Source organism: Leucoraja erinacea, chromosome 9 (assembly GCF_028641065.1).
Source record: "Leucoraja erinacea ecotype New England chromosome 9, Leri_hhj_1, whole genome shotgun sequence".
NCBI classification, from domain to species: Eukaryota; Metazoa; Chordata; class Chondrichthyes; order Rajiformes; family Rajidae; genus Leucoraja; species Leucoraja erinaceus.
Window position 1 is genome coordinate 17132430 of NC_073385.1, and position 25312 is coordinate 17157741.

At 48.0% G+C, this 25312-nt stretch overlaps 1 protein-coding gene across 1 annotated transcript in view; it reads right to left on the reverse strand.

The window, feature by feature from the left end:
* ttc7b (tetratricopeptide repeat domain 7B) overlaps positions 1-25312 on the reverse strand; it is a 293340-nt gene that overhangs the window by 81848 nt on the left and 186180 nt on the right. The window contains exon 18 of the mRNA XM_055640228.1: positions 24923-25063. Coding sequence (XP_055496203.1) covers positions 24923-25063 — 141 coding nt within the window. The remainder of the gene's footprint in view (positions 1-24922; positions 25064-25312) is intronic.

Here is a 25312-nt window from a genome sequence, read left to right on the forward strand (position 1 = left end):
TATTTTTAAGAGCCCTATCTAGCTCTCTCTTGAAAGTATCCAAAGAAACTGCCCCCACCGCCCTCTGAGGCAGAGAATTCCACAGACTCATCACTCTCTGTGAGAAAAAGTGTTTCCTCGTCTACGTTCTAAATGGCTTACTCCTTATTCTTAAACTGTGGCCCCTGGTTCTGGACTCCCCCAACATCGGGAACATGTTTCCTGCCTCTAGTTTGTCCAAGCCCTTAACAATCTTATATGTTTCAAGGAGATTCCCTCTCATCCTTCCAAGGTCCAGAGTGTACAAGCCCAGCTGCTCCATTCTCTCATCATATGACAGTCCCACCATCCCGGGAATTATCCTTGTAAACCTACGCTGCACTCCCTCAATAGCAAGAATGTCCTTCCTCAAATTAGGGGATAACCTCACATTTATCCTCATTAAACTTCATCTGCCATGCATCTGCCCACCCACCCAACCTGTCCAAGTCACCCTGCATTCTCATAGCATCCTCCTCAGAGTTCACACTGCCACCCAGCTTTGTGCCATCTGCAAATTTGCTGATGTTACTTTGAATCCCTTCAGCCAAATCATTGATGTATATTGTAAATAGCTGCGGTCCCAGCACCAAGCCTTGCGGTACCCCACTAATCACTGCCTGCCATTCTGAAAGGGACCCGTTAATCCCTACACTTTGTTTCCTGTCTGCCAACCACTTCTCTATCCATGTCAGCACTCTACCCCCAATACCATGTGCCCTAATTTTGCCCACTAATCTCCTATGTGGGACCAATGGAAGACCACCGTGAGGAAGAACAAAGGGGGACCTGAAGCGGATATTGTGTCAGGCCCTTTATGTGGCGATTGTTTGCATACCATGGGTACGCAAACACAGAATTTCACAGTGATTTGTCACATGTGACAATAAAGTATTCATAAATTCAACAACAGATAATCCTCCGACATTTTTGCCACCACCAACGGGATCCCACCACTGACCACGTCTTCCCATCTCCTCCCCTTTCGGCTTTCCACAGAGACAAGCTCCCTCCGTAACTCCCTGGTCAATTTGTCCCTTCCCACTCAAACCACCCCCTCCCCCGGTACTTTCCCTTGCAGCCGCAGGAAATGCTACACTTGCCGCTTTACCTCCCCCCTTGACTCCATCCATGGACCCAAGTGGTCTTTCCACGTACGGCAGATGTTCACCCAACACCTCCGCTCGGTTCGCATTTACCAACCTGATCTCCCGGTGGCTCAGCACTTCAACTCCCCCTCCCATTTCGAATCCGACCTTTCTGTCCTGGGTCTCCTCCATTGCCAGAGTGAGTCCCACTGCAAATTGGAGGGGCAGCACCTCATATTTCGTTTGGGCAGTTTACACCCCAGCAGTAGTCCTTGCTTTCTTCCTCCTTCCCCTCCCCTTCCCAGCTTTCCCACAGCCTACTATCTCCGCCTCTTCCTTTCTTCTTCCCCCCCCCCCTCGCCCCCACATCATTCTGAAGAAGGGTCTCGACCCGAAGCTTCACCTATTCCTTCGCTCCATATATGCTGCCTCACCCGCTGTGTTTCTCCAGCATTTTTGTCTACCTTCCATTTTTCCAGCATCTGCAGTTCTTTCTTAAACAAGTATTCATAAAATATTAATTCATTTCGAATTAGAATTAGAATTACCTTTATTGTCATTCAGACCTTACGGTCTGAACGAAATTTCGTGCCTGCAGTCATACATACAATAATAAACAACAATAAACACAAATTAACATCCACCACAGTGAGTTCTCCAAGCACCTCCTTACTGTGGTGGAGGCAAAAATCTTAGGGCTGCAGTCTCTTCCCTCCTCTTCTCCCTCTGCGCTGAGGCGATACCCCACCGGGCGATGGTACAACCAGTCCCGCGGCTCACTGAACCCCGCAAACGGGCCGGCTCAAACACCGCGGCCCGGGGTGGTCGAAGCTGCCGCCCTCCAGTCCAGCGGACGCAGCCGCTGGCCCGCGGCTGAACCCCGGACTCAGGTCACCGCCGCCAGAACGCTGTCCCAGCCACCAGAGCACCGTTCCAGCCCCTAGCCGGATCGCCCTCACGGGAGCGCCGTTCCTCCCTCGAGCTGGGCCGCTCCGACGGGAGCGCGGTACCTCCCTCGAGCTGGGCCGCCCCGACGGGAGCGCCACAGCCCCTCACGGGAGAGTCTCAGCCCCGCGCCAGGCCGCCTTCACGGGAGCGCCGTTCCAGCCCCGAGCCGGACCGCCCTCACGGGAGCGAGCCCAGGGCAAGTCCTGACTGGCTCTGCCTCCAGAGTCTCGAGGTCACCTACTCCGCCATTAGGCCTCAGCGCAGACGGAGGCAGAGAAGGGGGATACGACAAAAAAGTCGTATTCCCCCGAAGGGATAGACAGTAAGCCCTGTTTCAATCCCCCCCCGCACATAAACACAACTTAAACAAGACAAAAACTTAACTAGACAAAACGAAAAAAAAACAACACAAAAAAGTAAAAACAAACGGACTGCAGGCATTCATTCAATATACTAATGGTAGACCAACAATAAACATCTTATTCGTGCTTGCTAACTGAAGTGAAGATTAATTGGGAGTTCATACCTCTCTGGTCCGAAAAAGACACAAAGTGCTGGCGTAACTCAGCGGGGCAGGCAACACCTCTGGAGAGTGTGGACAGGGGACGTTTCAGTTCTTCAGTTACACCAGAACTTTGTGTCTAGTTTTGTAATTCATTGTTTTCCCCTCCCTAGTCTGGCCTTGCATCCGAAATCTTGCCTACTTTTTTTTTTGAACAAAAAGTTGTTCTTTTGAAACATTCATCAAGAGTTGGGTGTTGGCATCACGTCCGGCACAGACACTGCGGGCCGAAGGGCCTGTTCCGCAGCGGTCGTCTTCCATCACGTTCTGCTCCCCCTCGCGTACACTGACCATAAATAATTCCAGCGGAACAATTGAGGAGATTAAGGAGATCGTGAGGGGTCACGGTCGATGGCTGGCCATCTGGTCTTCACTCACTGAAACAGGGACAACAATTCCTGTTGTCACATTAAACAATTGTGGGTAACCTAATCAGGTAGTTGTGCTAACGTTACACGCCACACTTTGTGTCTTTTGTGGGAGGGTGTCATTCCTTCAGGAGTACATTTCAACAGCTTTATTGTGTGGAGGTCCCGTTTAATTTTTCATCTTTCTGATGTTCTGCTCGATTGTTTCCTCCTACCTGCATGAGTGCAGCATAATGCACGCCTGAAGCCACGTATTCCGCTTGGTTAACTCACAACCCAATGGCACGAACACCGAAGATAGGCACAAAAATACTGGAGTAACTCAGCGGGACAGGCAGCAGGGGTGGGTGACGCTTCGGGTTGAGACCCTTCTACAGACTGAAGGGCCTGTCCCACTTTCACGAGGTAATTCACGGATTCTCCCGAGTTTTCCCCTTGATTCAAACTCGCAGAATGTTCGTAACGAGTCCGTAGGATTTCGTAGATATATCGTAGCGGCCCGTTATGCCAGCCGTAGGTACTCGTGGCATCAGGTAAGTCGGGACGTTTTTTCCAGACCGATAAAAAATGTCCACGAGTTAAAAATTAGTCGTGATGAAAGAAATTGCAACGTTTTACTCTTAAGGAGGGCACCGAAATAGTCCTGGCAATTCGTGGACATACTCGTAGGAGTTCGCGAACATAGTCGTAGACGGTCGTAGGAGTTCGTAGATTGCCACTATCTTGATTTCATTTTTAGATCCTTTAAACTCGGCAGAGGTTTTGAATTAAGTCGTGAAAGTGGAACAGGCCCATTAGAGTCAGGGGAGAGGGAAACTAGAGATATAGACGGCGATACAGAGAGATGTAGAACAAATGAATGAAAGATATGCAAACAAGTAATGATGATAAAAGGAAACAGGCCATTGTCGGCTAGGGAATAGGTGAAAATGAGTTACCGACAATGAGACTCAACGAGGCGGCTAGTATGGCTTGGGTGGGGGAGGGATCTTTAAGTAATAATCTGCACCAACCCCTCACATGATTCACACTTTCTGCCCATTCCCCCCCACCCACCCCACAATCCAGTCCCCTGCCACTACATCCCTCCGTCAGGCTTTGCATTTCGCTCTTCTCTTCGTCTCACTTTTTAAATTATTTTCATCTCTAAGCATTATCCACCCATCTGCCAATCAAATCCCCCCTCACCTCCACTCAGTCTGAAGCAGGGTCCACATCCAAAACGTCGCCCATCCATGGTCTCTGCCTGACCTGCTGAGTTACTCCAGCACTCTAGATAGGGCTCTTAAAGATAAGGCTCTTAAAGATAGCGGAGCTAGGGGATATGGGGAGAAGGCAGGAACGAGAAACTGATTGGGGATGATCAGCCATGATCCCATTGAATTGCGGTGCTGGCTCCAAGGGCCGAATGGCCTACTCCTGCACCTATAGTCTATTGAAACGCCACCTGTCCATTCCCTCAGTTACTCCAGTACTGTGTGTTTTGCTCAAGACTCCAGCATCTGCAGTTCCTTGTGTCTCCATATTAAAGACTTTTAGATGGGAAGAACAAATTAGGCTTTGGTTAAGAACTGCAGATGCTTGAAAAATCGAAGGTAGACAAAAATGCCTGAGGAACTCAGCGGGTGAGGCAGCATCTATGGAGAGAAGGAATAGGCGACATTTCGGGTCGAGACCCTTCTTCAGACTGATGTCGGGGGGGGGGGGGGGGGGGAAAGAAAGGAAGAGAGAGGCGGAGACAGTGGGCTGTGGGAGAACTGGGAAGGGGGAGGGGAAGGAGGGAGAAAGCAAGGACTACCTGAAATTGGAGAAGTCAATGTTCACACCGCTGGGGTGTAAACTGCCCAAGCGAAGTATGAGGTGCTGCTCCTCCAATTTGCGCTGAGCCTCACTCTGGCCATGGAGGAGGCCCAGGACAGAAAGGTCAGATTGGGAATGGGAGGGGGAGTTGAAGTGCTGGGCAACCGGGAGATCAGGTTGGCTAGTGCGAACCGAGCGGAGGTGTCGGGCGAAGCGATCGCCGAGCCTGCGCTTGGTCTCGCCGATGTGGTGAAATTGACACCTGGAACAGTGGACGCAGTAGATGAGGTTGAAGGAGGTGCAGGTGAACCTCTGCCTCACCTGGAAAGACTGCTTTGGTCGTTGGTGTGAGTGTGTACAGTCGCAACAGTCAAAGGTTCCTGCTAGGGTGGCACGGTGGTGCAGAAGTCGAGCCGCTGCCTCACAGCACCAGAGGCACAGCTTCGATCCTATCCTCGGGTGCTGTCTGTGTGTGTGGAGTTTGCACGATCTCCCTGTGACCGCGTGGGTTTCCACCGGGTGCTCAGGTTTCCTCCCACGCCCCAAGGTCATGTGGATATGTGGGTTCACTGGACTCTGTAACTTGCCCTCTGGTGCGTAGGGATTTGATGTGTGAGTGGGATAACATAGAACTCTGTAGTAAGAGGGTGGTGAATCTGTGGAATTCATTGCTACAAACGGCGGTGGAGGCCAAGTCAATGGATATTTTTAAGGCGGAGATTGACAGATCCGTGATTACTACGGGTGTCAGGGATTATGGGGAGAAAGCGGGAGAATGGGGTTGAGGGAAAGATAGATCAACCATGATTGAATGGTGGAGTAGATTTAGACGATAGGCAATAGACAATAGGTGCAGGAGTAGGCCATTCGGCCCTTCGAGCCAGCACCGCCATTCTATGTGATCATGGCTGATCATCTGAGGCAGAGAATTCCACAGACTCACAACTCTCTGGGTCGAAAGGCCTAATTCTGCTCCTGGAAAGTATGAACGAGCATGAACGGGTGATCGATGGCTGCGTGGACAGGAGGATCAGTTTCCATGCTGTATCTTCATGCATCTCTGGACAACAGTTCTGTTTTGAGTATTCGAAAACTTGTTTGTTTCATTAATTTAAATCAAAAGAGTTTTGGGGCTCTTGCAAATTGGGGCCATTGCAATGGTAGGGACGGGTTGAGGGGGATCATAGACAAGGTGCACAGTTGACACCACAGGTCTGGGGAACTTTGAGTAATAGCGTGTCACAGCGTGGAAACAGGCCCTTCACCCAAAACTTGCCCACACTGGCCAACAATGTCTCGGCTACACTAGTCCCACCTGCCCCCATTTGGCCCACATCCCTCCAAACCTGTCCCATCCATGTACCTGTCTAACTGTTTCTTAAATGTTGGGATAACATAGAAACATAGAAATTAGGTGCAGGAGTAGGCCATTCGGGCTTCGAGCCTGCACCGCCATTCATAATCATCCAACTTAATCCCGTACCTGTCCCATCCTGATCCCCTTACCTGTCTAAATAACAATGTTTCGACTACCCTGTTGGCAGAGAGTTCCAGAGTCACCATGTGAAAAAAGTTAATAGTCAATAGACAATAGGTGCAGCAGTAAGCCTTCGAACCAGCACCGCCATTCCATGTGATCATGGCTGATCAACCCCAATCAGTACCCCGTTCCTGCCTTCTCCCCATATCCCCTGACACTGCTAACTTTAAGAGCACTATCTGGCTCTCTCTTGAAAGTAGTCCCAGCCTCAACTACCTCCTCTGGCAGCTTGTTCTATACACCCACCACCCTCTGTGTGAGAAAGTTACCCCTTCAGATTCCTAGTAAAAATGTTCCCCTTCACCTTGAACCTATTGTCCTCGATTTCCCTACTCTGGGCAAGAGTATCTGTGCATTTCCCCGATCTATTACTCTGATGACTTTATACACACACACTTGCGAAGTGGGTGCTACTGAATGAGCCCAGCAAGGCCCAAGATCAAATCCCACCTTGACAGCAGGGGAAGTGAAATCCAAGTGATTGCGTGTATCTGGAATTAAAAACCGAGCTGAGAGACCATAAAATGAATGCATTAGCATAAAAACCCATCAGCTTCACTGATGTCCTTCGGAGAAGGAATTCCGCCACCCAGACCCAAACCCAAAGGCTTGGGTAGAGTGGATGTGGAGAGAATGTTTCCACCAGTGGGAGAGTCTAGGACTAGAGGTCACAGCCTCAGAATTAAAGGACGTTCTTTTAGGAAGGAGATCTTCTTCTTGCGTATGGCGTGCACAGCCTAAAGTTGTAAGACAACTTGTTCTGTGTGATCTTCCACTTGTGCACGCCAGGTTGATTGCATTCGTCGCAACAGGACGGACCACGTGAAGGTTGCAATTTCCCACCCCAAGGACGGAGATGAGGAGGAGTTTCTTTAGTCAGAGAGTGGTGAATCTGTGGAATTCTTTGCTACAGAAGGCTGTGGAGGCCAAGTGTGTGTGGATATTTTTCAGGCAGAGATAGATAGATTCTTGATTAGTGCGGATATCAGAGGTTATGGGGAGAAGGCAAGAGAATGGGGTTAGGAGAGAGAGATAGATCAGCCATGATTGAATAACGGAGTAGACTTGATGGGTCGAATGGTCTAATTCTGCTCCTATTACTTATGTTGCGAGCAACCCTCAGCCCAGTCCTCAGTCCAAGGACGATTAAAATCACACAAAAAATGTTGGCCTTGGTACTAATAATACTTTCACCCATCGAAATGGATATGATTCCAGGAATATGTAGGAAGAAACTGCAGATGCCGGTTTAAACCAAAGATAGACACAAAATGCTGGAGTAACTCAACAGGTGATGTAGCATCTCTGGAGAAAAGGAATAGGCCACGTTCGTTTGTTTTCTACCTTTCATTCATTTGTTCTATATCTCTCTATCACTTGTTTCCCTCTCCCCTGAGTCTCAGTCTGAAGAAGGGTCTCAAACTGAAACATCACCTATTCCTTTTCTCCAGAGATGCTGCCTGGCCCTCTGAGTTACTCAAGCTTATTGCGTCAATGATCCCAGGAGTGATTGTGTTAACATATGATGAGTGTTTGACGGCACTGGGCCTCTACGGTACGATAAACTTTATTCATCAAAGGAGTTGGAGGAATTGAGTGAAATCCAGGTTAGTCGGGAAGTGGTGTTGGGTAAATTGAATGGATTAAAGGCCGATAAATCCCCCGGGCCAGATAGGCTGCATCCCAGAGTACTTAAGGAAGTAGCTCCAGAAATAGTGGATGCATTAGTAATAATCTTTCAAAACTCTTTAGATTCTGGAGTAGTTCCTGAGTAGCAAACGTAACCCCACTTTTTAAGAAGGGAGGGAGAGAGAAAACGGGGTATTACAGACCAGTTAGTCTAACATCGGTAGTGGGGAAACTGCTAGAGTCAGTTATTAAAGATGGGATAGCAGCACATTTGGAAAGTGGTGAAATCATTGGACAAAGTCAGCATGGATTTGCGAAAGGTAAATCATGTCTGACGAATCTTATAGAATTTTTCGAGGATGTAACTAGTAGCGTGGATAGGGGAGAACCAGTGGATGTGGTGTATCTAGACTTCCAGAAGGCTTTCGACAAGGTCCCACATAAGAGATTAGTATACAAATTTAAAGCACACGGCATTGGGGGTTCAGTATTGATGTGGATAGAGAACTGGCTGGTAAACAGGAAGCAAAGAGTAGGAGTAAACGGGTTCTTTTCACAATGGCGGGCAGTGACTAGTGGGGTACCGCAAGGCTCAGTGCTGGGACCCCAGCTATTTACAATATATATTAATGATCTGGATGAGGGAATTGAAGGCAATATCTCCAAGGTTGCGGATGACACTAAGCTGGGGGGTAGTGTTAGCTGTGAGGAGGATGCTAGGAGACTGCAAGGTGACTTGGATAGGCTGGGTGAGTGGGCAAATGTTTGGCAGATGCAGTATAATGTGGATAAATGTGAGGTTATCCATTTTGGTGGCAAAAACAGGAAAGCAGACTATTATCTAAATGGTGGCCGATTAGGAAAAGGGGAGATGCAGCGAAACCTGGGTGTCATGGTACACCAGTCATTGAAAGTAGGCATGCAGGTGCAGCAGGCAGTGAAGAAAGCGAATGGTATGTTAGCTTTCATAGCAAAAGATTTGAGTATAGGAGCAGGGAGGATCTACTGCAGTTGCACAGGGTCTTGGTGAGACCACAGCTGCAGCATTGCGTGGCGGTTTGGGCGCCCAATCTGAGGAAGGACAATATTGCCATAGAGGGAGTGCAGAGAGAGACCAGAGGATTCCTGGGATTCAGGACTGTCTTATGAGAAAGACTGGATAGACTGGATACTCTCTAGAGTTTAGGTTTTGAGACTCTTATAGAACTTACAAAATTCTTAAGGGGTTGGACATCTTGATGCAGGAAGATTGTTCCCGATGTTGGGGAAGTCCAGGCCAAGGGGTCACAGCTTAAGGATAAGGGGGAAATCCTTTAAAACCGAGATGAGAAAAACTTTTTTCACACAGAGAGTGGTGAATCTCTGGAACTCTCTGCCACAGAGGGCAGTTGAGGCCAGTTCATTGGCTATATTTAAGAGGGAGTTAGATGTGGCCCTTGTGGCTAAGGGGATCAGAGGGTATGGAGAGAAGGCAGGTACGGGATACTGAGGTGGATGATCAGCCATGATCATATTAAATGGCGGTGCAGGCTCGAAGGGCCGAATGGCCTACTCCTGCACCTAATTTCTATGTTTCTATCCCTGGAGGGAAATTGGTCTGGAGTTTAGCAGGGTGAGAGAGCACCTCATAAATAACCGAATAGTGAAAAGCTTGGATAGAGTGGATGTTGAGAGGATGTTTCCACTAGTGGGAGGGTCTAGGACTAGAGGGCACAGCCTCAGAAATAAAAGACGTACCTTTAGAAAGGAGATGAGGAGGAAATACTTTAGTCAGACGGGGGTGAATCTGTGGAATTCATTGCAACAGAAGGCTGTGGAGGCAGTCAGTGGATATTTTTAAGGCGAAGATCGATAGATTCTTGAATAGTAAAGGTGTCAAGGGGAGGTAGTTGAGGCAGTGACTATCGCAACGTTTAATAAACATTTGGACAGGTACATGGATAGGACAGATTTAGAAGGGATATGGGCCAAACTCAGGCAGGTAGGACCTATGTAGATGGGGCATGTTGGTTGGCGTACGCAAGTTGGGCCGAAGGACTGAAGGGAGAGTGCCAGAGCACACTGAGGAAACCCACATGGTCACAGGGAGAACATACAGAACTTCCGAGGTCAGGATGGATCCCGGATCTCTGGCGCTGTGAGGCAGCAGCTGTACCAGTTGTGCCACCGTGCCATCACTGATATGTGTGCTTTTGTTATGCCCTCATTAGCTTACATCACCATTGCTTCTCTCCCCGTATAAGATTCTGCAAAAATATATGACCTACTTTTTCCTAAAAAAAAATACAATTCCTTACAACTATCTGTGCTGAAACTTGAAGAGTAATCCTTGCCGATTCTGCATTTATTAACGTCTGATTGCCTTCTCGTATTCCCATCCCCAACCTGGTGTTATCTGCAAATTAAGAAATTATGCTTTTGATTCCAGAGTTTAAATTATTCATATTAAAATATTTTGCAAGCTTCTTCTGATCTTACATAAGTTAACGGTGGCATTTTAATGCATGATGTTGTCACAGTTGTTCCCTGGGCACCGACATGAATAAACATGCAATCGCTTTCGACTGAGTAAGCTAACTCCACAACCTCAACCATCTCATGGCAAGAGGAGGACATGTCAGTAGACTTTAGGCTTTAGAGTTACAGCGCGCAAACAGGCCCACCGAGTCCGCGTTGACCAGTGATCGCCCCATACACTAGCACCATCCTACACACACTTGGGACAATTACAATATTTTTTACCGAAACCAATTAACCTACAAACCTGCACGTCTTTGGAGTGTGTGAGGAAACCGGAGCACCCGGAGGAAACCCACACGGTCACAGGGCGAAGGTACAAACTCGGTACAGACAGCACCCGTAGTCAGGATCGAACCCGGGTCGCTGGCGCTGTGAGGCAGCAACTCTACCACTGCGCCACAGTGCCGCCCTGTTAAATGCGTTCCTCCCACACCTGCCAAAGACGTGTCAGGTTGTAGGTTAATTGGCCTCTGTAAAGATCGCCTCTAATGTAAAGGGAGCGGATTAGAAAGTAGGACAATGTAGAACTAGTGTGAATGGGTGATCGATGGTTGGCGTGGACTCGGTGGGCCGAAGAGCCTGTTTCCAGGTTGTATCTTAGTTTAGTTTACAGATACAGCGCGGAAACAGGCCCTTCGGCACACTGGGTCCGCGCCGGCCAGCGATCCCCGCACATTAACACTATCCTACACCCACTAGGGACAATTTTTACATTTACCAAACCAATTGACCTACAAACCTATACGTCTTTGGAGTGTGGGAGGAAACCGAAGATCTCGGGGAAAACCCACGCAGGTCACGGGGAGACTCTACAGACAGAACCCGTTGTCGGGATCGAACTCGGGTCTCCGGCGCTGCATTCGCTGTAAGGCAGCAACTCTACCGCTGCGCTACTGTGATCTGAAAATTAAACTACACAGATCAAAAGATGTTTACTTCCGTTGTGAGTTCGAGCTGTTTATTTTGTTTCCTGAGCGCTGGATTTCTTTTGGCTGCACAAGCAGTTCTCCAATTCAATAACGGTATTTATTTTTAAAACTTTTACACCTCCATTGTATGTTGCCAGGGTAGAAATGGTAAGTCGGAGCTGAACAAGCTGAACAAGTGAATATCCCTACCATGATGTTTACCCTACAATAAACAGCGGCTGGAAGAGTAATGAAATCCTTGTCAAGTAGCCAAAAATGCTGGAGAAACTCAGCAGGTGAGGCAGCATCTATAGAGCGAAGGAAATAGGCAACGTTTCGGGCCGAAGCCCTTCTTCTGACTGAGGGTTCTCCTCCTCAAAGTCCTGGTCATGCCGCCAAGTGTATTCAGTTTAGTTTAGAGGTACAGAGCGGAAACAGGCCCTTCGTGTCCGCGCCGACCAGCGACATTATTCTACACGCACTAGGGACAATTTACCTTTATACCAAACCAATTAATCTCCAAACCTGTACGTCTTTGGAGTAGACATAGATTTAGAAAATAGGTGCAGGAGGAGGCCATTCGGCCCTTTGAGCCAGCACCGCCATTCATTGTGATCATGGCTGTTCATCCCCAATCAATAACCCGTGCCTGCCTTCTCCCCATATCTCTTGATTCCACTAGCCCCTAGAGCTCTATCTAACTCTCTCTTCAATCCATCCAGTGATTTGGCCCCCACTGTGGGAGGAAACCCAAGATCTCGGGGGAAAACCCATGCGGTCACGGGGTGAACGTGCAAACTCCGTACCAACGGCACATTACTGGCTGGGTACCAGAGGAATATTGGCATCGGTTTATCATTGACATGTGTATCGAGATACAGTAAAAAGCTTTTGTTTACGTGCGATCTAATCAAATCAGATATAACTTGACGTATATATGGTTAACAGATGATGAGCGTTTGACAGCACTAGGCCTGTACTCACTGGAGTACAGAAAGGTGGGGGGGGACATTTAAACTTATTGAATAGTGAAAAGCCTGGATAGAATGGATGTGGAGAGGATGATTCCACTGGTGGGAGAGTCCAGGACCAGAGGGCACTGTCTCAGAAATTAAAGGGCGTAACCTCAGAAAGACGAGGAGGAATTTCTTTAGTCAGACGGTGGTGAATCTGTGGAATTCATTGCCACAGCCAGCTGTGGAGGCCATATCAACAGGTATTTTTAAAGCAAAGTTCGATAGTTTCTTGATTTGTACAGGTGTCAAAGGTTATGGGGTGAAGGCAGGTGAATGGGGTTGAGAGGGAAAGATAGATCAGCCACGATTGAATGGCGGAGTAGACTCTTTGGGCCGAATGGCCTAATTCTGTTCCTGTGACTTATGAACTAAATGCAATCAAGCTAAACTCAAGTACGATAGGTCGAGCAAAGGGGAAGATACAGAGTGCGGAATACAGTTCTCAGCATTGTAGCGCACCAGTTCTTGAGACAAAGTCCAATGTCCACAATGAAACAACATTTTCCTCATCTCAGTGTTAAACGCACATTTCTCAGTCTTTGAGTCCTAGACTTTCCAGTTGGAGTAAGAAATAGGCCCGAGGGCCCACTGTACCGACCCGTGACCTCCATACACTGTCATTATCCTACACATCAGGGGCAATTTTTCCCAAGCCAATTATCCTACAATTGCTTGCTTGTCTCTAGATCACAGCCAAGTCTAAATATCTGCCAACACCCAGTGTTGTTCCTGAACAGACAATAGACAATAGACAGTAGACAATAGGTGCAGGAGTAGGCCATTCGGTCCCTCGAGCCAGCACCACCATTCAATGTGATCATGGCTGATCATCCTCAATCAGTACCCCGTTCCTGCCTTCTCCCCTAATCCCCTGACTCCCACTATTAAGGGCAGTGATTGGTCAAATCAGGTTTCAGAGCATTCACGGCAATACAGCTCACCCCCTCCGTGACACACTGGTCAACCTGAGGAGCACCTTCAGCAACAGACTGGTTCCACCAAGATGCAGCACAGAACGCCACAGGAGATCCTTCTTCCCTGTGATCATGGCTGATCATCCACAATCAGTACCCCGTTCCTGCCTTCTCCCCATATCCCCTGACTCCGCTATTTTTAAGAGCCCTATCTAGCTCTCTCTTGAAAGTATCCATAGAATCTGCCTCCGCCGCTCTCGTGTTTCCTCGTCTCCGTTCTAAATGGCTTACTCCTTATTCTTAAACTGTGGCCACTGGTTCTGGACATCCCCAACATTGACCTAGTGGGCCGAAGGGCCTGTTCCTGTGCTGTACTGTTCTAAGTGCATGCTTTGATTTTTAGTTCAGAGAAACAGCGTGGAAACAGGTTCTTCGGCCCACCGAGTCCACGCCGACCATCGATCACCCGTTCACACGAGTTCCATGTTATCCCTTTTTTCTCATCTGCTCCCTGCACACCAGGGCAAATTAACCTACACACACACTAGTCTTTGGGATGTTACAGGAAACCGGAGCACCGGGAGAAAAGCGTGGTCACGGGGAAAATGTACAAACTCCGTGCAGACAGCACCTGTAGTTAGGTTAGAACCCGGGTCTCTGGCACCGTAAGGCAGCAACTCTACTGCTGCGGCACCCGTACATTGGGTAGTTCATGGGGAAAGGATAAGAGTGAGCTGAGGAGAGGTATTACATAGAAACATAGAAAATAGGTGCAGGAGTAGGCCATTCGGCCCTTCGAGCCTGCACCGCCATTCAATATGATCATGGCTGATCATCCAACTCAGTATCCTGTATCTGCCTTCTCTCCATACCCCCTGATCCCTTTAGCCGCAAGGGCCACATCCAACTCCCTCTTAAATATAGCCAATGAACCGGCCTCAACTACCTTCTGCGGAAGAGAATAGCAAGATTAAACGAGAGCTTACCAGTTTGAAGTTTGATCGTTATTTTATGAGGAGTAACGTTGAGGGAATACGTGAAGAACCCCGCCAGGATGCATGTGTGTCATTCTTCAAAGCAGCGGTGTGAAATCACAGATAACTGTAATGACTAAACATAGTAAGATTAGAGAAGAGATACCAGTTGAGTATATGATCAAGGGTGGGAGCGGAGGGCACGTATTCCCTCAACGTTACTCCTCATAAAATAACAATCAAACTTCAAACTGGTAAGTTCTCGTTTAATCTTACTATTTTACTTCGGAGTCACGTGAGTGACTACGTGAAGATTTTAAAGCTCTGTGATTTCATGCCGTGGAAACGAGTCCATGCATCACATCTGCCTTGATTATGGGGAGAATAGAGTTAACATCATTAGACATCAATACGATATTGAAACCCAATGATAAATATATTAACACCAATTATTGCCCCTATTTATGGGGTAAATTATATTACAGAACTTAAATTTGTTTCTGCAAATGTTCCAAGTTCAATGACTGGTTTGTTATAAAGTCGTTGGAAAGTTTCCTCCGTTGACCATCCTGCTGTCTTGAGGATTTGGTCCATAGGAACGTCCAACTTCATAGCTGCCGATGTAGCTGCAGCCCTGGTGGAGTGAGATTTAAAATGCTAGTGTCTACTCCAGCCTTTATTAGGACCTGTTTTAGCCATCTAGAGATGGTCTGGACTGTCACTGTTTTGAGTGGCTGTTTGTAGCTGATTAAAGTGACATTTCTTTCCCTCTGATGATCTTAGTATACTCCATATATAATAGTAAGTGTGTTACAATACAGAGACGACCATCTGTCGGGTAGGCCCTGAATTCTGTTTCTAGGCCAGCTGACCCCTGTCTGTTCTGTTTGACTATTTCATTGATGTGAAAAGTTAAATTTCCAGATGAAATAATCATGTTGTCCAGCCTTAGTTTCTGTAGTAACTGGGCCCTTTGTGCCGTGACCAAGGCCATCAGCATTACTGTTTTCATAGTCAGTTTCTGTAGGGACAGAGTTGTAGCTGGAGACCAGTTTCTTAACATGGTCAGTACAATGCTCACATCCCATATTTGGGAGTACCTGGTTCTTGGGGATTAACATTAAAATACCCCTCATATAACAATTACAGCACGGATGAGTTTGGTTACCAGGGTGTGTCCCAACAGAATGCCGCTCTGTTCCTTGCCACAGGTATGTTGACAGAGCACTTCTGTCGCAGTTGATGGCACTATGACTGAGCCTCTCATCGTAATGGAGGCTTGCCAGGAATTGCAGAACAGACGGGATGTTCATAGATCTGTGGGTGATGTTTATTGTTGTGACAGTACTTCCCATTTCTTGATGACACCAAGTACTGTTTTTTGGTGGACTGTCTGTGGGCCGCTGAAATAATATCCACTGTTCGGTCCGTCAGTCCCAGGTGTAGTAGAGGTGCTTTCAACTCTATAAATTAATAGGTTTATATAATTATGACATGGGTAACTACCCCTTGTTGCGGGAAGAACCAGTAAATTAGGTCTATGATGGATGGTGATGCATGGTTCTAAAACCATGTCGTGTATCACCGGGACCCATGGTTGAGTAGGCCAATCGGGTACTATCAAAATATCAGACGCGGAGTCTACTGTATATTCCTAAATACCCGACTGATGAGGCAGAAGGAGGGAATGCATAAATAAATAATCCCCCAATGCAGCGAAAATGCATCTGTAGCCACTGCCCCAGGTTCTGGTTCCCATGAACATAATTCGATAACTGGTGAGAGCATGGATGCGAATAGGTCGATATCTGGTGTTCCATACCATGCTGTAATTTCAGCAATACATTTTTTATCCAACATCCGTTCAGTGTTTTTCATAGAATTAGCGTGACCTGTTGTCTGCCACTAAATTCAGTTTACCTGGTAAGTAGGTAGCTGATATCCAAATATCTCTCTGGATACACTATTGCCAAATTGTGTTGGCCAGATTGTCACATGATGTCGATTTGTTTCCACCCATATGGTTGATATATGCTACCACGGTGGTGTTGTCTATCTGTAGTCTAACATGCTGGTGATATAACCCAGAACAATATGACTTAAAGCCATGGAATGCACTCAACACTCCCAGGTAGTTTATGCCCAGTGTTTGTAATAATGATGCCTCCTGTGCATTCCATCTCCCCCACAGCTGGAGATGGAATTGGTAGCATCCCATCCAAGTGCACTGGCATCAGTATGTAGTTCCATAGATGGGTAGCTGATAATGTTTGGATCGGAACAATGCCTAATGTTATGTTTCCACCATTTTAGTTCCATTGTGGCCTCTGTTGGTAGCTTCATTGGTCTGTCAGAATGACCCCCATAATTTTTGAGTGCACGAATGTTTGCCCTCTGTAATGTTTGATAATGTAAAGGTCCGATTTGTGTGGCTGGAAACGCAGCCACTATAATGCCAATTATTCTTGCTACCAGTCTGATGGATGGTTTTGTTTTGCTGCAAGCCTCCATTAAGGCTGTAACCTTTTCTTTCGGCAAAGTCACTGACATGTGAGCTGTGTTAAGGGTGAACCGCAGATGATCCATTGTGTTAAATAACATCTGTGGTCACCTCTAATGGGTACTGTATAGTAAGCATTTTTTAATACAATGCTTGCCATGTAGTAACCTAGTAATTAATATAAAGTACGAAAGTATTCAAATTAGTCAAATCTATGATGATGTGGCAACCACCATCTATTTTATGATAAAGAGTTTGGACATGAATTCCTGTGATTCGTGTTGGATATCCTCCATTACTCCTTTTTTATATGGGCACTGTAGTTCAGCATGCGCTTTTGATTTTTTTCTTTGCCTGTAAGCACGAGGATTATGTTTTGTATAAATTCTATGGTATAACCCTATACTTCTGAAAATATAAGTGTCGGTAGTTAATTTATTCCATGCATCCAGATAGAATTGTAATCTCACACCAACCTCGTAAGGAACCAGACCCACCTTCCTCCATGGTTACTATTAGTAGGTTTGTTACTTTTTCGGCATCCTCCGTGGGCGTTGAGGTGCCGGTGTCTGGATCTGTAGTTGGGTCGGTGTTGAGGGTTAGCGCATTCCCCAGGAAGTAGTTGCTTTAATGAGCCCCAGGGTTTTACCCTCTTTGTCAAGTTATTTTACCTGTTTTGATAAGTTGCCTCCAAATAGTAATTTGATAGAATTTGATAGAATTTATTTGCCACACAACCAGGGTCGGTGGAATTTGGGTTGTCAGCAGCGATACAATAATAAAGAACGCACAACAATAAAAATGTAACACAGACATCCACCACGGCATTCAACACTGTGGTGGAAGGCACAAAATTTGGACAGTCCTCCTCCATTTCCCCCCCGTGGACAGGACCAGAGTCCAGAGTCAGTCCAGGATCGGCTCTTCCTCACCGGAGACCGCGGCTTTAAGTTGGTGTAGGCCGCAGGCCGGCGGTCGAGATTTAAAGTCTCCGCCGCAGCCAGAAGCACCGTAGACTGCAGGGCCGGCGGTCGAAGCTCCCCTCCAGGGGTGATGTTAAGTTCACATTTGGCCACGGGCCGGCAGTGGTGGCTTCTTCCCCCCCCCGGGTCCCCCACGAGGGATCCCGGGCTGTAGACGCCGCACCAGCTGGAACTCTGCAGACCGCGGCTTCAGGCTGCCGGTTGCCCCGGGCCAGCGAAACTGAGCACTCCCCTCCAGCGAGCCCCAGCGAGGGTTCGCCCGTTCCACGACGAGTCCACGCTGCGCCCGTCGCTGAAGCCCCGAGCGCGTCTCCAGGAAAGGCCGCGCCAATCTTTGATGTTAGGCTACGGGGGAGGCGACCTGGAAAAAGCCGCCTCTCCATGGAGGAGGCGACCGAAGCGGTTTCCCCCTTACCCCCCCCACAAAACACACCGAGAAACATCAAAAACACACTTTAAAACATACTAAAAAAATGTAAAAAAGTTGAAAAAAACTAACGTGCTGCTGACATGGCTGCTGCCAGAGCAGCGCCCCCTACATCATATATTGGTGGTTTGGAGGTTCCAGGTTTGTATAGGCCTGCAAATTAGGGTCTAAAGACGGTTGGATGGCACTTCTTCCTAACGCTGTTTGCTCGTATTGGTAGTTGCAAAATAAAGCCAGTGCATCCTGGTGATCTTGTGTCATGTCTTTTTTGTTTATTGTGCGGGCGAAACCCGTAAATCCTGCTGTTAGGACTTTCAGAACTTTCTGTTGTTTCAAGTCCCTGGCCCTGCCATGTTTTCAAATACACTGGTTGACACTGGGAACATTCAGTGTTTTGCAGTTTCCTGATGGTAAGTGTCTTCCAATAGGTTTTCTGCACCCCATGTGCACTAGGGGTATGTTCTGCACCCCTCATCAGGTTCAGCCCAGAATTGACCCCCTATACTCCCCTCTGATGAGGGAGAAACACTGTGCAGCCCTACAAGAGGTACTGCTGTAGGGCTTACTAGCTGCCCCCTGTGACTAGTCTCCATCTCCCGGAGCCTGCCACTTACGTGCTCCAACAGCCGCTCCAGCTGGCTCCGATGGTCACTGGCCGTCGCAGCTACTCCTGAAGCCGCTCCTGCTCCAGTTCCTGCTGCCGCTCCAACCGGCTCCAATGCTCACGGGCACTGGCTGTCGCGGCTGCCCCTGAAGCCGCACCTGCTCCAGCTCCTACAGTCAGCCCAGGATGGACCCTCCATGCTCCCCTCTGATGAGGGAGAACACTGTGCAGCCCCACAAGAGGTACTGCTGTGGGGCTTACTAACCGCCCACTGTGGCTAGCCTCCATCTCCCGGAGACTGCCACTTTGGAGTATTTCCTCCAGCAGCCGCTCCAACTGGCTCTTATGCTCTCGGGCATAGGCCACTCGCGGCTGCTGCTGATCCTGCAGCCGCTCTAACCGGCTCCAATGCGCACGGGCACTGGCCGCTCGCGGCTATTCAGGGTCGGACTCATCGGAGTCAACGACTCTGTTAGTTTTTTGCTTCGCTCTACCGCCCGGCCGTGGCCGGTGCGGGAGCGAAGTCGGGCACAGCTGTTCCCATTACGGGAGATTGGCGTGCCGTTGGCTGCTGCTGCCGGCTGCCCGCAACTCCGCGGTTCTCCCCCGCCAGCTTTCCCGCAGCCTTCGTGGATCTGGTCCATGTCTCCACCTGTAAGGTAAGTGGAAGGAATGCAGAGTCTCCTTACCTGCTATTCCCGACTTTCAAATTCTGGAACGCAGAGTCTCCTTACCTGCTGTTGCCGGCTTTCAATTTTTGCCGCTAAGGAGAATGCGTTCCCCCTGCTGTGACTCGTTGCAATGCGTGTAGCAATGTGACACGCATGCGTCCTGGCGGGGTTCTTCACGTAGTCACTCACATGACTCCGAAGTAAAATTCCAGAGATTCACCACTCCCTGTGTGAAAAAAGTTTTCCTCATCTCGATCCTAAAAGATTTCCCCCTTATCCTTAAACTGTGACCCCTTTTTCTGGACTTCCCCAACATCAGGAACAATCTTCCTGCATCTAGCCTGTCCAACCCCTTAAGAATTTTGTAAGTTTCTATAAGATCCCCCCTCAATCTTCTAAATTCTAGCGAGTACAAACTGAGTCTATCCACTCTTTCTTCATATGAAAGTCCAGACATCCCAGGAATCAGTCTGGTGAACCTTCTCTGTACTCTCTCTATGGCAAGAATGTATTTCCTCAGATTAGGAGACCAAAACTGTACGCAATACTCCAGGTGTGGTCTCACCAAGACCCTGTACAACTGTAGTAGAACCTCCCTGCTCCTATAGTCAAATCCTTTGCTATGAATGTTAACATACCATTCGCCTTCTTCACTGCCTGCTGCACGAAGGCGCGCTGATCATGGACTTTAGGAGGGCACATCATCCGAGGACGTACACTCCATTGAGGATAAATGGGGATCCTGTGGATAGGGTGAACTGTTTTAAATATCTGGGAGTCCACATCTCCGAGGATATGACATGGGCATCACACGCCTCAGCACTCGTGAGTAAGGCAAGGCAACGCCTTTACCACCTCAGGCAATTGAGGAAATTCAGAGTGTCTCCGAGGATCCTCCAGTGCTTCTACGCAGCGGCGGTGGAAAGCATCTTGTCCAGGAACATTACCATCTGGTTTGGGAATTGCTCTGCCAAGGACAAGAAGGCTCTGCAGAGAGTAGTGCGTTCGGCCGAACGCACTATGGGAACTTCACTCGCCCCCCTGCAGGAACTATACATCAGGAGGTGCCACTCCAGAGCAAATAAAATCATGAGAGACCCCTTCCACCCCTGCAACGGACTGTTCCAGCTGCTACGGTCAGGCAAACGCCTCCGTTGCCATGCGGTGAGAACGGAGAGGTTGAGAAGGAGTTTCTTCCCAGAGGCAATTCGGACTGTAAACGCCTATCTCACCAGGGACTAACTCTACTGAATGTTTTTTTCCTTCCATTATTTATTATGTAAAATAATATGTGTGTTATGATTGTGTTTATAATTTGTTTGGTTGTTTTGTTGTTTGTCTTTTGCACAAAAGTCCGCGAGCATTGCCACTTTCATTTCACTGCACATCTCGCATGTGTATGTGACAAATAAACTTGACTTGACTTGACTTGACTTGACCTGCATGCCTACTTTTAATGACTGGTGTACCATGACACCCAGGTCTCGTTGCATCTCCCCCTTTCCTAATCGGCCACCATTCAGATAATAATCTACTTTCCTGTTTTTGCCACCAAAGTGGATAACCTCACATTTATCCTCATTATACTGCATCTGCCATGCATTTGCCCACTCACCCAGCCTATCCAAGTCACCTTGCAGCCTCCTAGCATCCTCCTCACAGCTAACACTGCCCCCCAGCTTCGTGTCATCCGCAAACTTGGAGATGTTACATTCAATTCCCTCGTCCAAATCATATATTAATATATATCGTAAATAGCTGGGGTCCCAGAACTGAGCCTTGTGGTACCCCACTAGTCACTGCCTCCCATTGTGAAAAGGACTCGTTTACTCCTACTCTTTTCTTCCTGTCTGCCAGCCAGTTCTCTATCCACATCAATACTGAACCCCCAATACCGTGTGCTTTAAGTTTGTATACTAATCTCTTATGTGGGACCTTGTCGAAAGCCTTCTGAAAGTCCAGATATAACACATCCACTGGTTCTCCCTTATCTACTCTACTAGTTACATCCTCGAAAAATTCTATGAGATTCGTCAGACATGATTTACCCTTCATAATTCCATGCTGACTTTGTCCAATGATTTCACCACTTTCCAAATGTGCTGCTATCCCATCTCTAATAACTGATTCTAGCAGTTTCCCCACTACCGACGTTAGACTAACTGGTCTGTAATTCCCCGTTTTCTCTCTCCCTCCCTTTTTAAAAAGTGGTGTTACATTAGCTACCCTCCAATCCTCAGGAACTACTACAGAATCTAAAGAGTTTTGAAAAATTATCACTAATGCATCCATTATTTCTGGGGCTACTTCCTTAAGTACTCTGGGATGCAGCCTATCTGGCCCTGGGGATTTATCGGCCTTTAATCCATTCAATTTACCTAACACCACTTCCCGGCTAACCTGGATTTCACTCAGTTCCTCCATCTCATTTGACCCCCGGTCCTCTGCTATTTCCAGCAGATTATTTATGTCTTCCTTAGTGATGACAGAACCAAAGTAGTTATTCAATTGGTCTGCCATGTCCTTGTTCCCCATGAGCAATTCACCCGTTTCTGACTGCAAGGGACCTACATTTGTTTTAACTAATCTTTTTCTCTTCACATATCTATAAAAGCTTTTGCAGTCAGTTTTTATGTTCCCTGCCAGTTTTCTTTCATAATCTATTTTCCCTTTCCTAATTAAGCCCTTTGTCCTCCTCTGCTGGTCTCTGAATATCTCCCAGTCCTCCGGTAGGCTGCTTTTTCTGGCTAATTTGTACGCTTCATCTTTTGTTTTGATACTATCCCTGATTTCCCTTTTTATCCACAGATGCACTACCTTCCCTGATTTATTTTTTTGCCAAACTGGGATGAACAATTGTTGTAGTTCATCCATGCAGTCTTTAAATGCCTTCCATTGCATATCTACCGTCAACCCATTAAGAATCAATCACCAGTCTATCTTGGCCAATTCACGTCTCATACCCTTAAAGTTTCCTTTCTTTAAGTTCAGGACCCTTGTTTCTGAATTAACGATGTCACTCTCCATCCTAATGAAGAACTCAACCATAGTATGGTCACTCTTGCCCAACGCACAAGACTGCTAACTAACCCTTCCTCATTACTCAATACCCAGTCTAGAATAGCCTGCTCTCTCGTTGGTTCTCTACATGTTGGTTTAGAAAACTATCCCGCATACATTCCAAGAAATCCTCTTCCTCAGCACCCTTGCCAATTTGATTCACCCAATCTATATGTAGATTGGAGTCACCCATTATAACTGTTTTACCTTTGTTGCACGCATTTCTAATTTCCTGTTTGATGCCATCCCCAACTCCACTACTACTGCTAGGTGGCCTGTACACAACTCCCACTAGTGTTTTCTGCCCCTTAGTGTTTCGCAGCTCTACCCATATCGATTCCACATCCTCAAAGCTAATGTCCTTCCTTTCTATTGCGTTAATCTGCTCTGTAACCAGCAACGCTACCCCACCTCCTTTCCCTTTCTGTCTATCCCTCCTGAATATTGAATATCCCTGGCTGTTCAGCTCCCAGCCTTGGTCACCCTGGAGCCATGTCTCCGTGATCCCAACTATATCATAGTCATTAATAGCTATCTGCACATTCAACTCATCCACCTTATTACGAATGCTCCTTGCTTTGAGACACAAAGCCTTCAGGCTTGTTTTTACACACACTTATACTATTATGCTGAAAAGTGGCCCTTTTTGATTTTTGCCCTGGATTTGCCCGCCTGCCACTTTTACTTTTCACCTTGCTACCTATTGCTTCTACCCTCATTTTACACCCCTCTGTCTCTACGCTCACACATTTAAGAAACCCTTTCCCTTTAACTCCATCCTCCACTATCCCATTTGACACCCCACCTCCCTTATTCAGTTTAAAACCACCCATGTAGCAGTGGCAAACCTGCCTGCCAGAATGCTGGTCCCACACCTGTTAAGATGCAATCCGTCCCTTTTGTACAGTTCCCCCTTACCCCAAAACAGATCCCAGTGATCTAAGAATCTAAATCCCTGCCCCGTGCACCAGTTCCTCAGCCACACGTTCAGGTCCCGTATCTCCCTGTTCCTGCTCTCGCCAGCACGAGGAACTGGAAGCAAACCGGAGATAACAACCCTGGAGGTCCTGCTTTTCAGCATTTTTCCGAGCTCTCTAAAGTTCTAGGAACATGAGCAGCGGCATGAATTTTCAAGATCACAGGTTGGGACTTGCTGGGATGGTTTGGTTGCCTTCGTAGCTCTTATCCAAGGCTCGCTTGTAGCCTTCCCCCTGAACCTATCCTCCATGGTGCTTCATTGGTGTAAGAAAGGACTGCAGATGCTGGTAAAATAGCTGGTAGACACAAAATGCTGGAGTAACTCAGCGGGTGAGGCAGCATCTCTGGAGGGATGGAATGGGTGAACGTCTCTCCATGGATGCTGCCTCGCCCGGTGATTTACTCCAGCATTTTGTGTCTACCTACGGCGCCTCATTGGCCACACGTTGAAGAAACAGTCAGACAGCTTTACGCGGATAGGACAGGTTTGGAGGGAAATGGGCCGAACACGGGCAGGTGGGACTAGTGTCGCTGGGACGGGTTGGCCGGTGTGGGCAAGCTGGGCCGAAGGGCCTGTTTCCACGCTGTATCACTCTATGACTATGACGTATGCGACCGAACAGTGAAATTATTTTTGCATATATTACACACGCAGGCTGCGCCACGTTTTGGCGCCATGATTCAAAGTCCAAAGTCCGGTCGGCCCTCGCGCTCGATGTACGGGAGCAGATCCCGCAAACCGACGTCCCTCTCCGCTCCTCGCCTGTCCATGTGTTGGTAAAATTGTGGTCCCGAGCATCTCCTACCAGTCGACAACCCAGAGCTTCGTCCTGCCCCCACCCACCCACCTCTTTTTCAGTTTTCTTGCCCTCACTACAATCAGAGTGAAGAATGGTCCCGATCAGAAAAGTCACCTATCCACGTCCGTCAGTGATGCTGCCTGAGCTGCCATGTTACTCCAGCACTCTGTGATCTGCAGAGTTCCAGCATCTGTATTCTCTTGTGACTCTTTCACTAACCCCTTCCTCCACTCACCTGGTAAACACACCATGTGAAGCATTTCAGTGTAAAAAAGCTCTGCCTAAACATAACAGTCGCTGCAGTGCAATACATGATGAAATGCTCAATTATTTTACAGTGTGGTGTGTATATGTACATGTGTGTGTGTGTGCATGCAGTGTGCGCAGTGTGTGTGCGCAGTGTGTGTGTGCAGTGTGTGTGTGTGCATGTGCAGTGTGTGTGTGTGTGTGTGCAATGTGTGCGCAGTGTGTGTGTGCGCAGTGTGTGTGTGCGCGTGCAGTGTGTACGTGTGTAGTGTGTAGTGTGTGTGCAGGCGGCATGTGTGAGTGCATGTGCTTGATATAACAGAGCTGTGAGAGGGGGCAAGGAGAGGGGAGGGGGGGGGGGTGTTTACCTGCGTGCAGCCAGATCTGGGCCAGGGTCATCCAGGGGTGCATGGGCCCCGGCTTGGGCATGCTGCTCTGCAGAGATGAAGCCACCTCCGACAGCGCCTGCTCCACTCTGGAGGCCGCGATCGACGTGGCGTGTATGGAGCCTGCAGGGGGAGCAAGAAAGACTGTTAGCAGCGGGCTGAACGAGTGGGCGGCTCATCACCACCACACACACCGATGGGATAGACAATAGACAATAGGTGCAGGAGTAGGCCATTTGGCCTTTGGAACCAGCACCGCCATTCAATGTGATCATGGCTGATCATCCACAATCAATACCTCGTTCCTGCCTTCTCCCCATATCCCTTCGCTCCGCTATTTTTAAGAGCCCTATCTAGCTCTCCCTTGAAAGC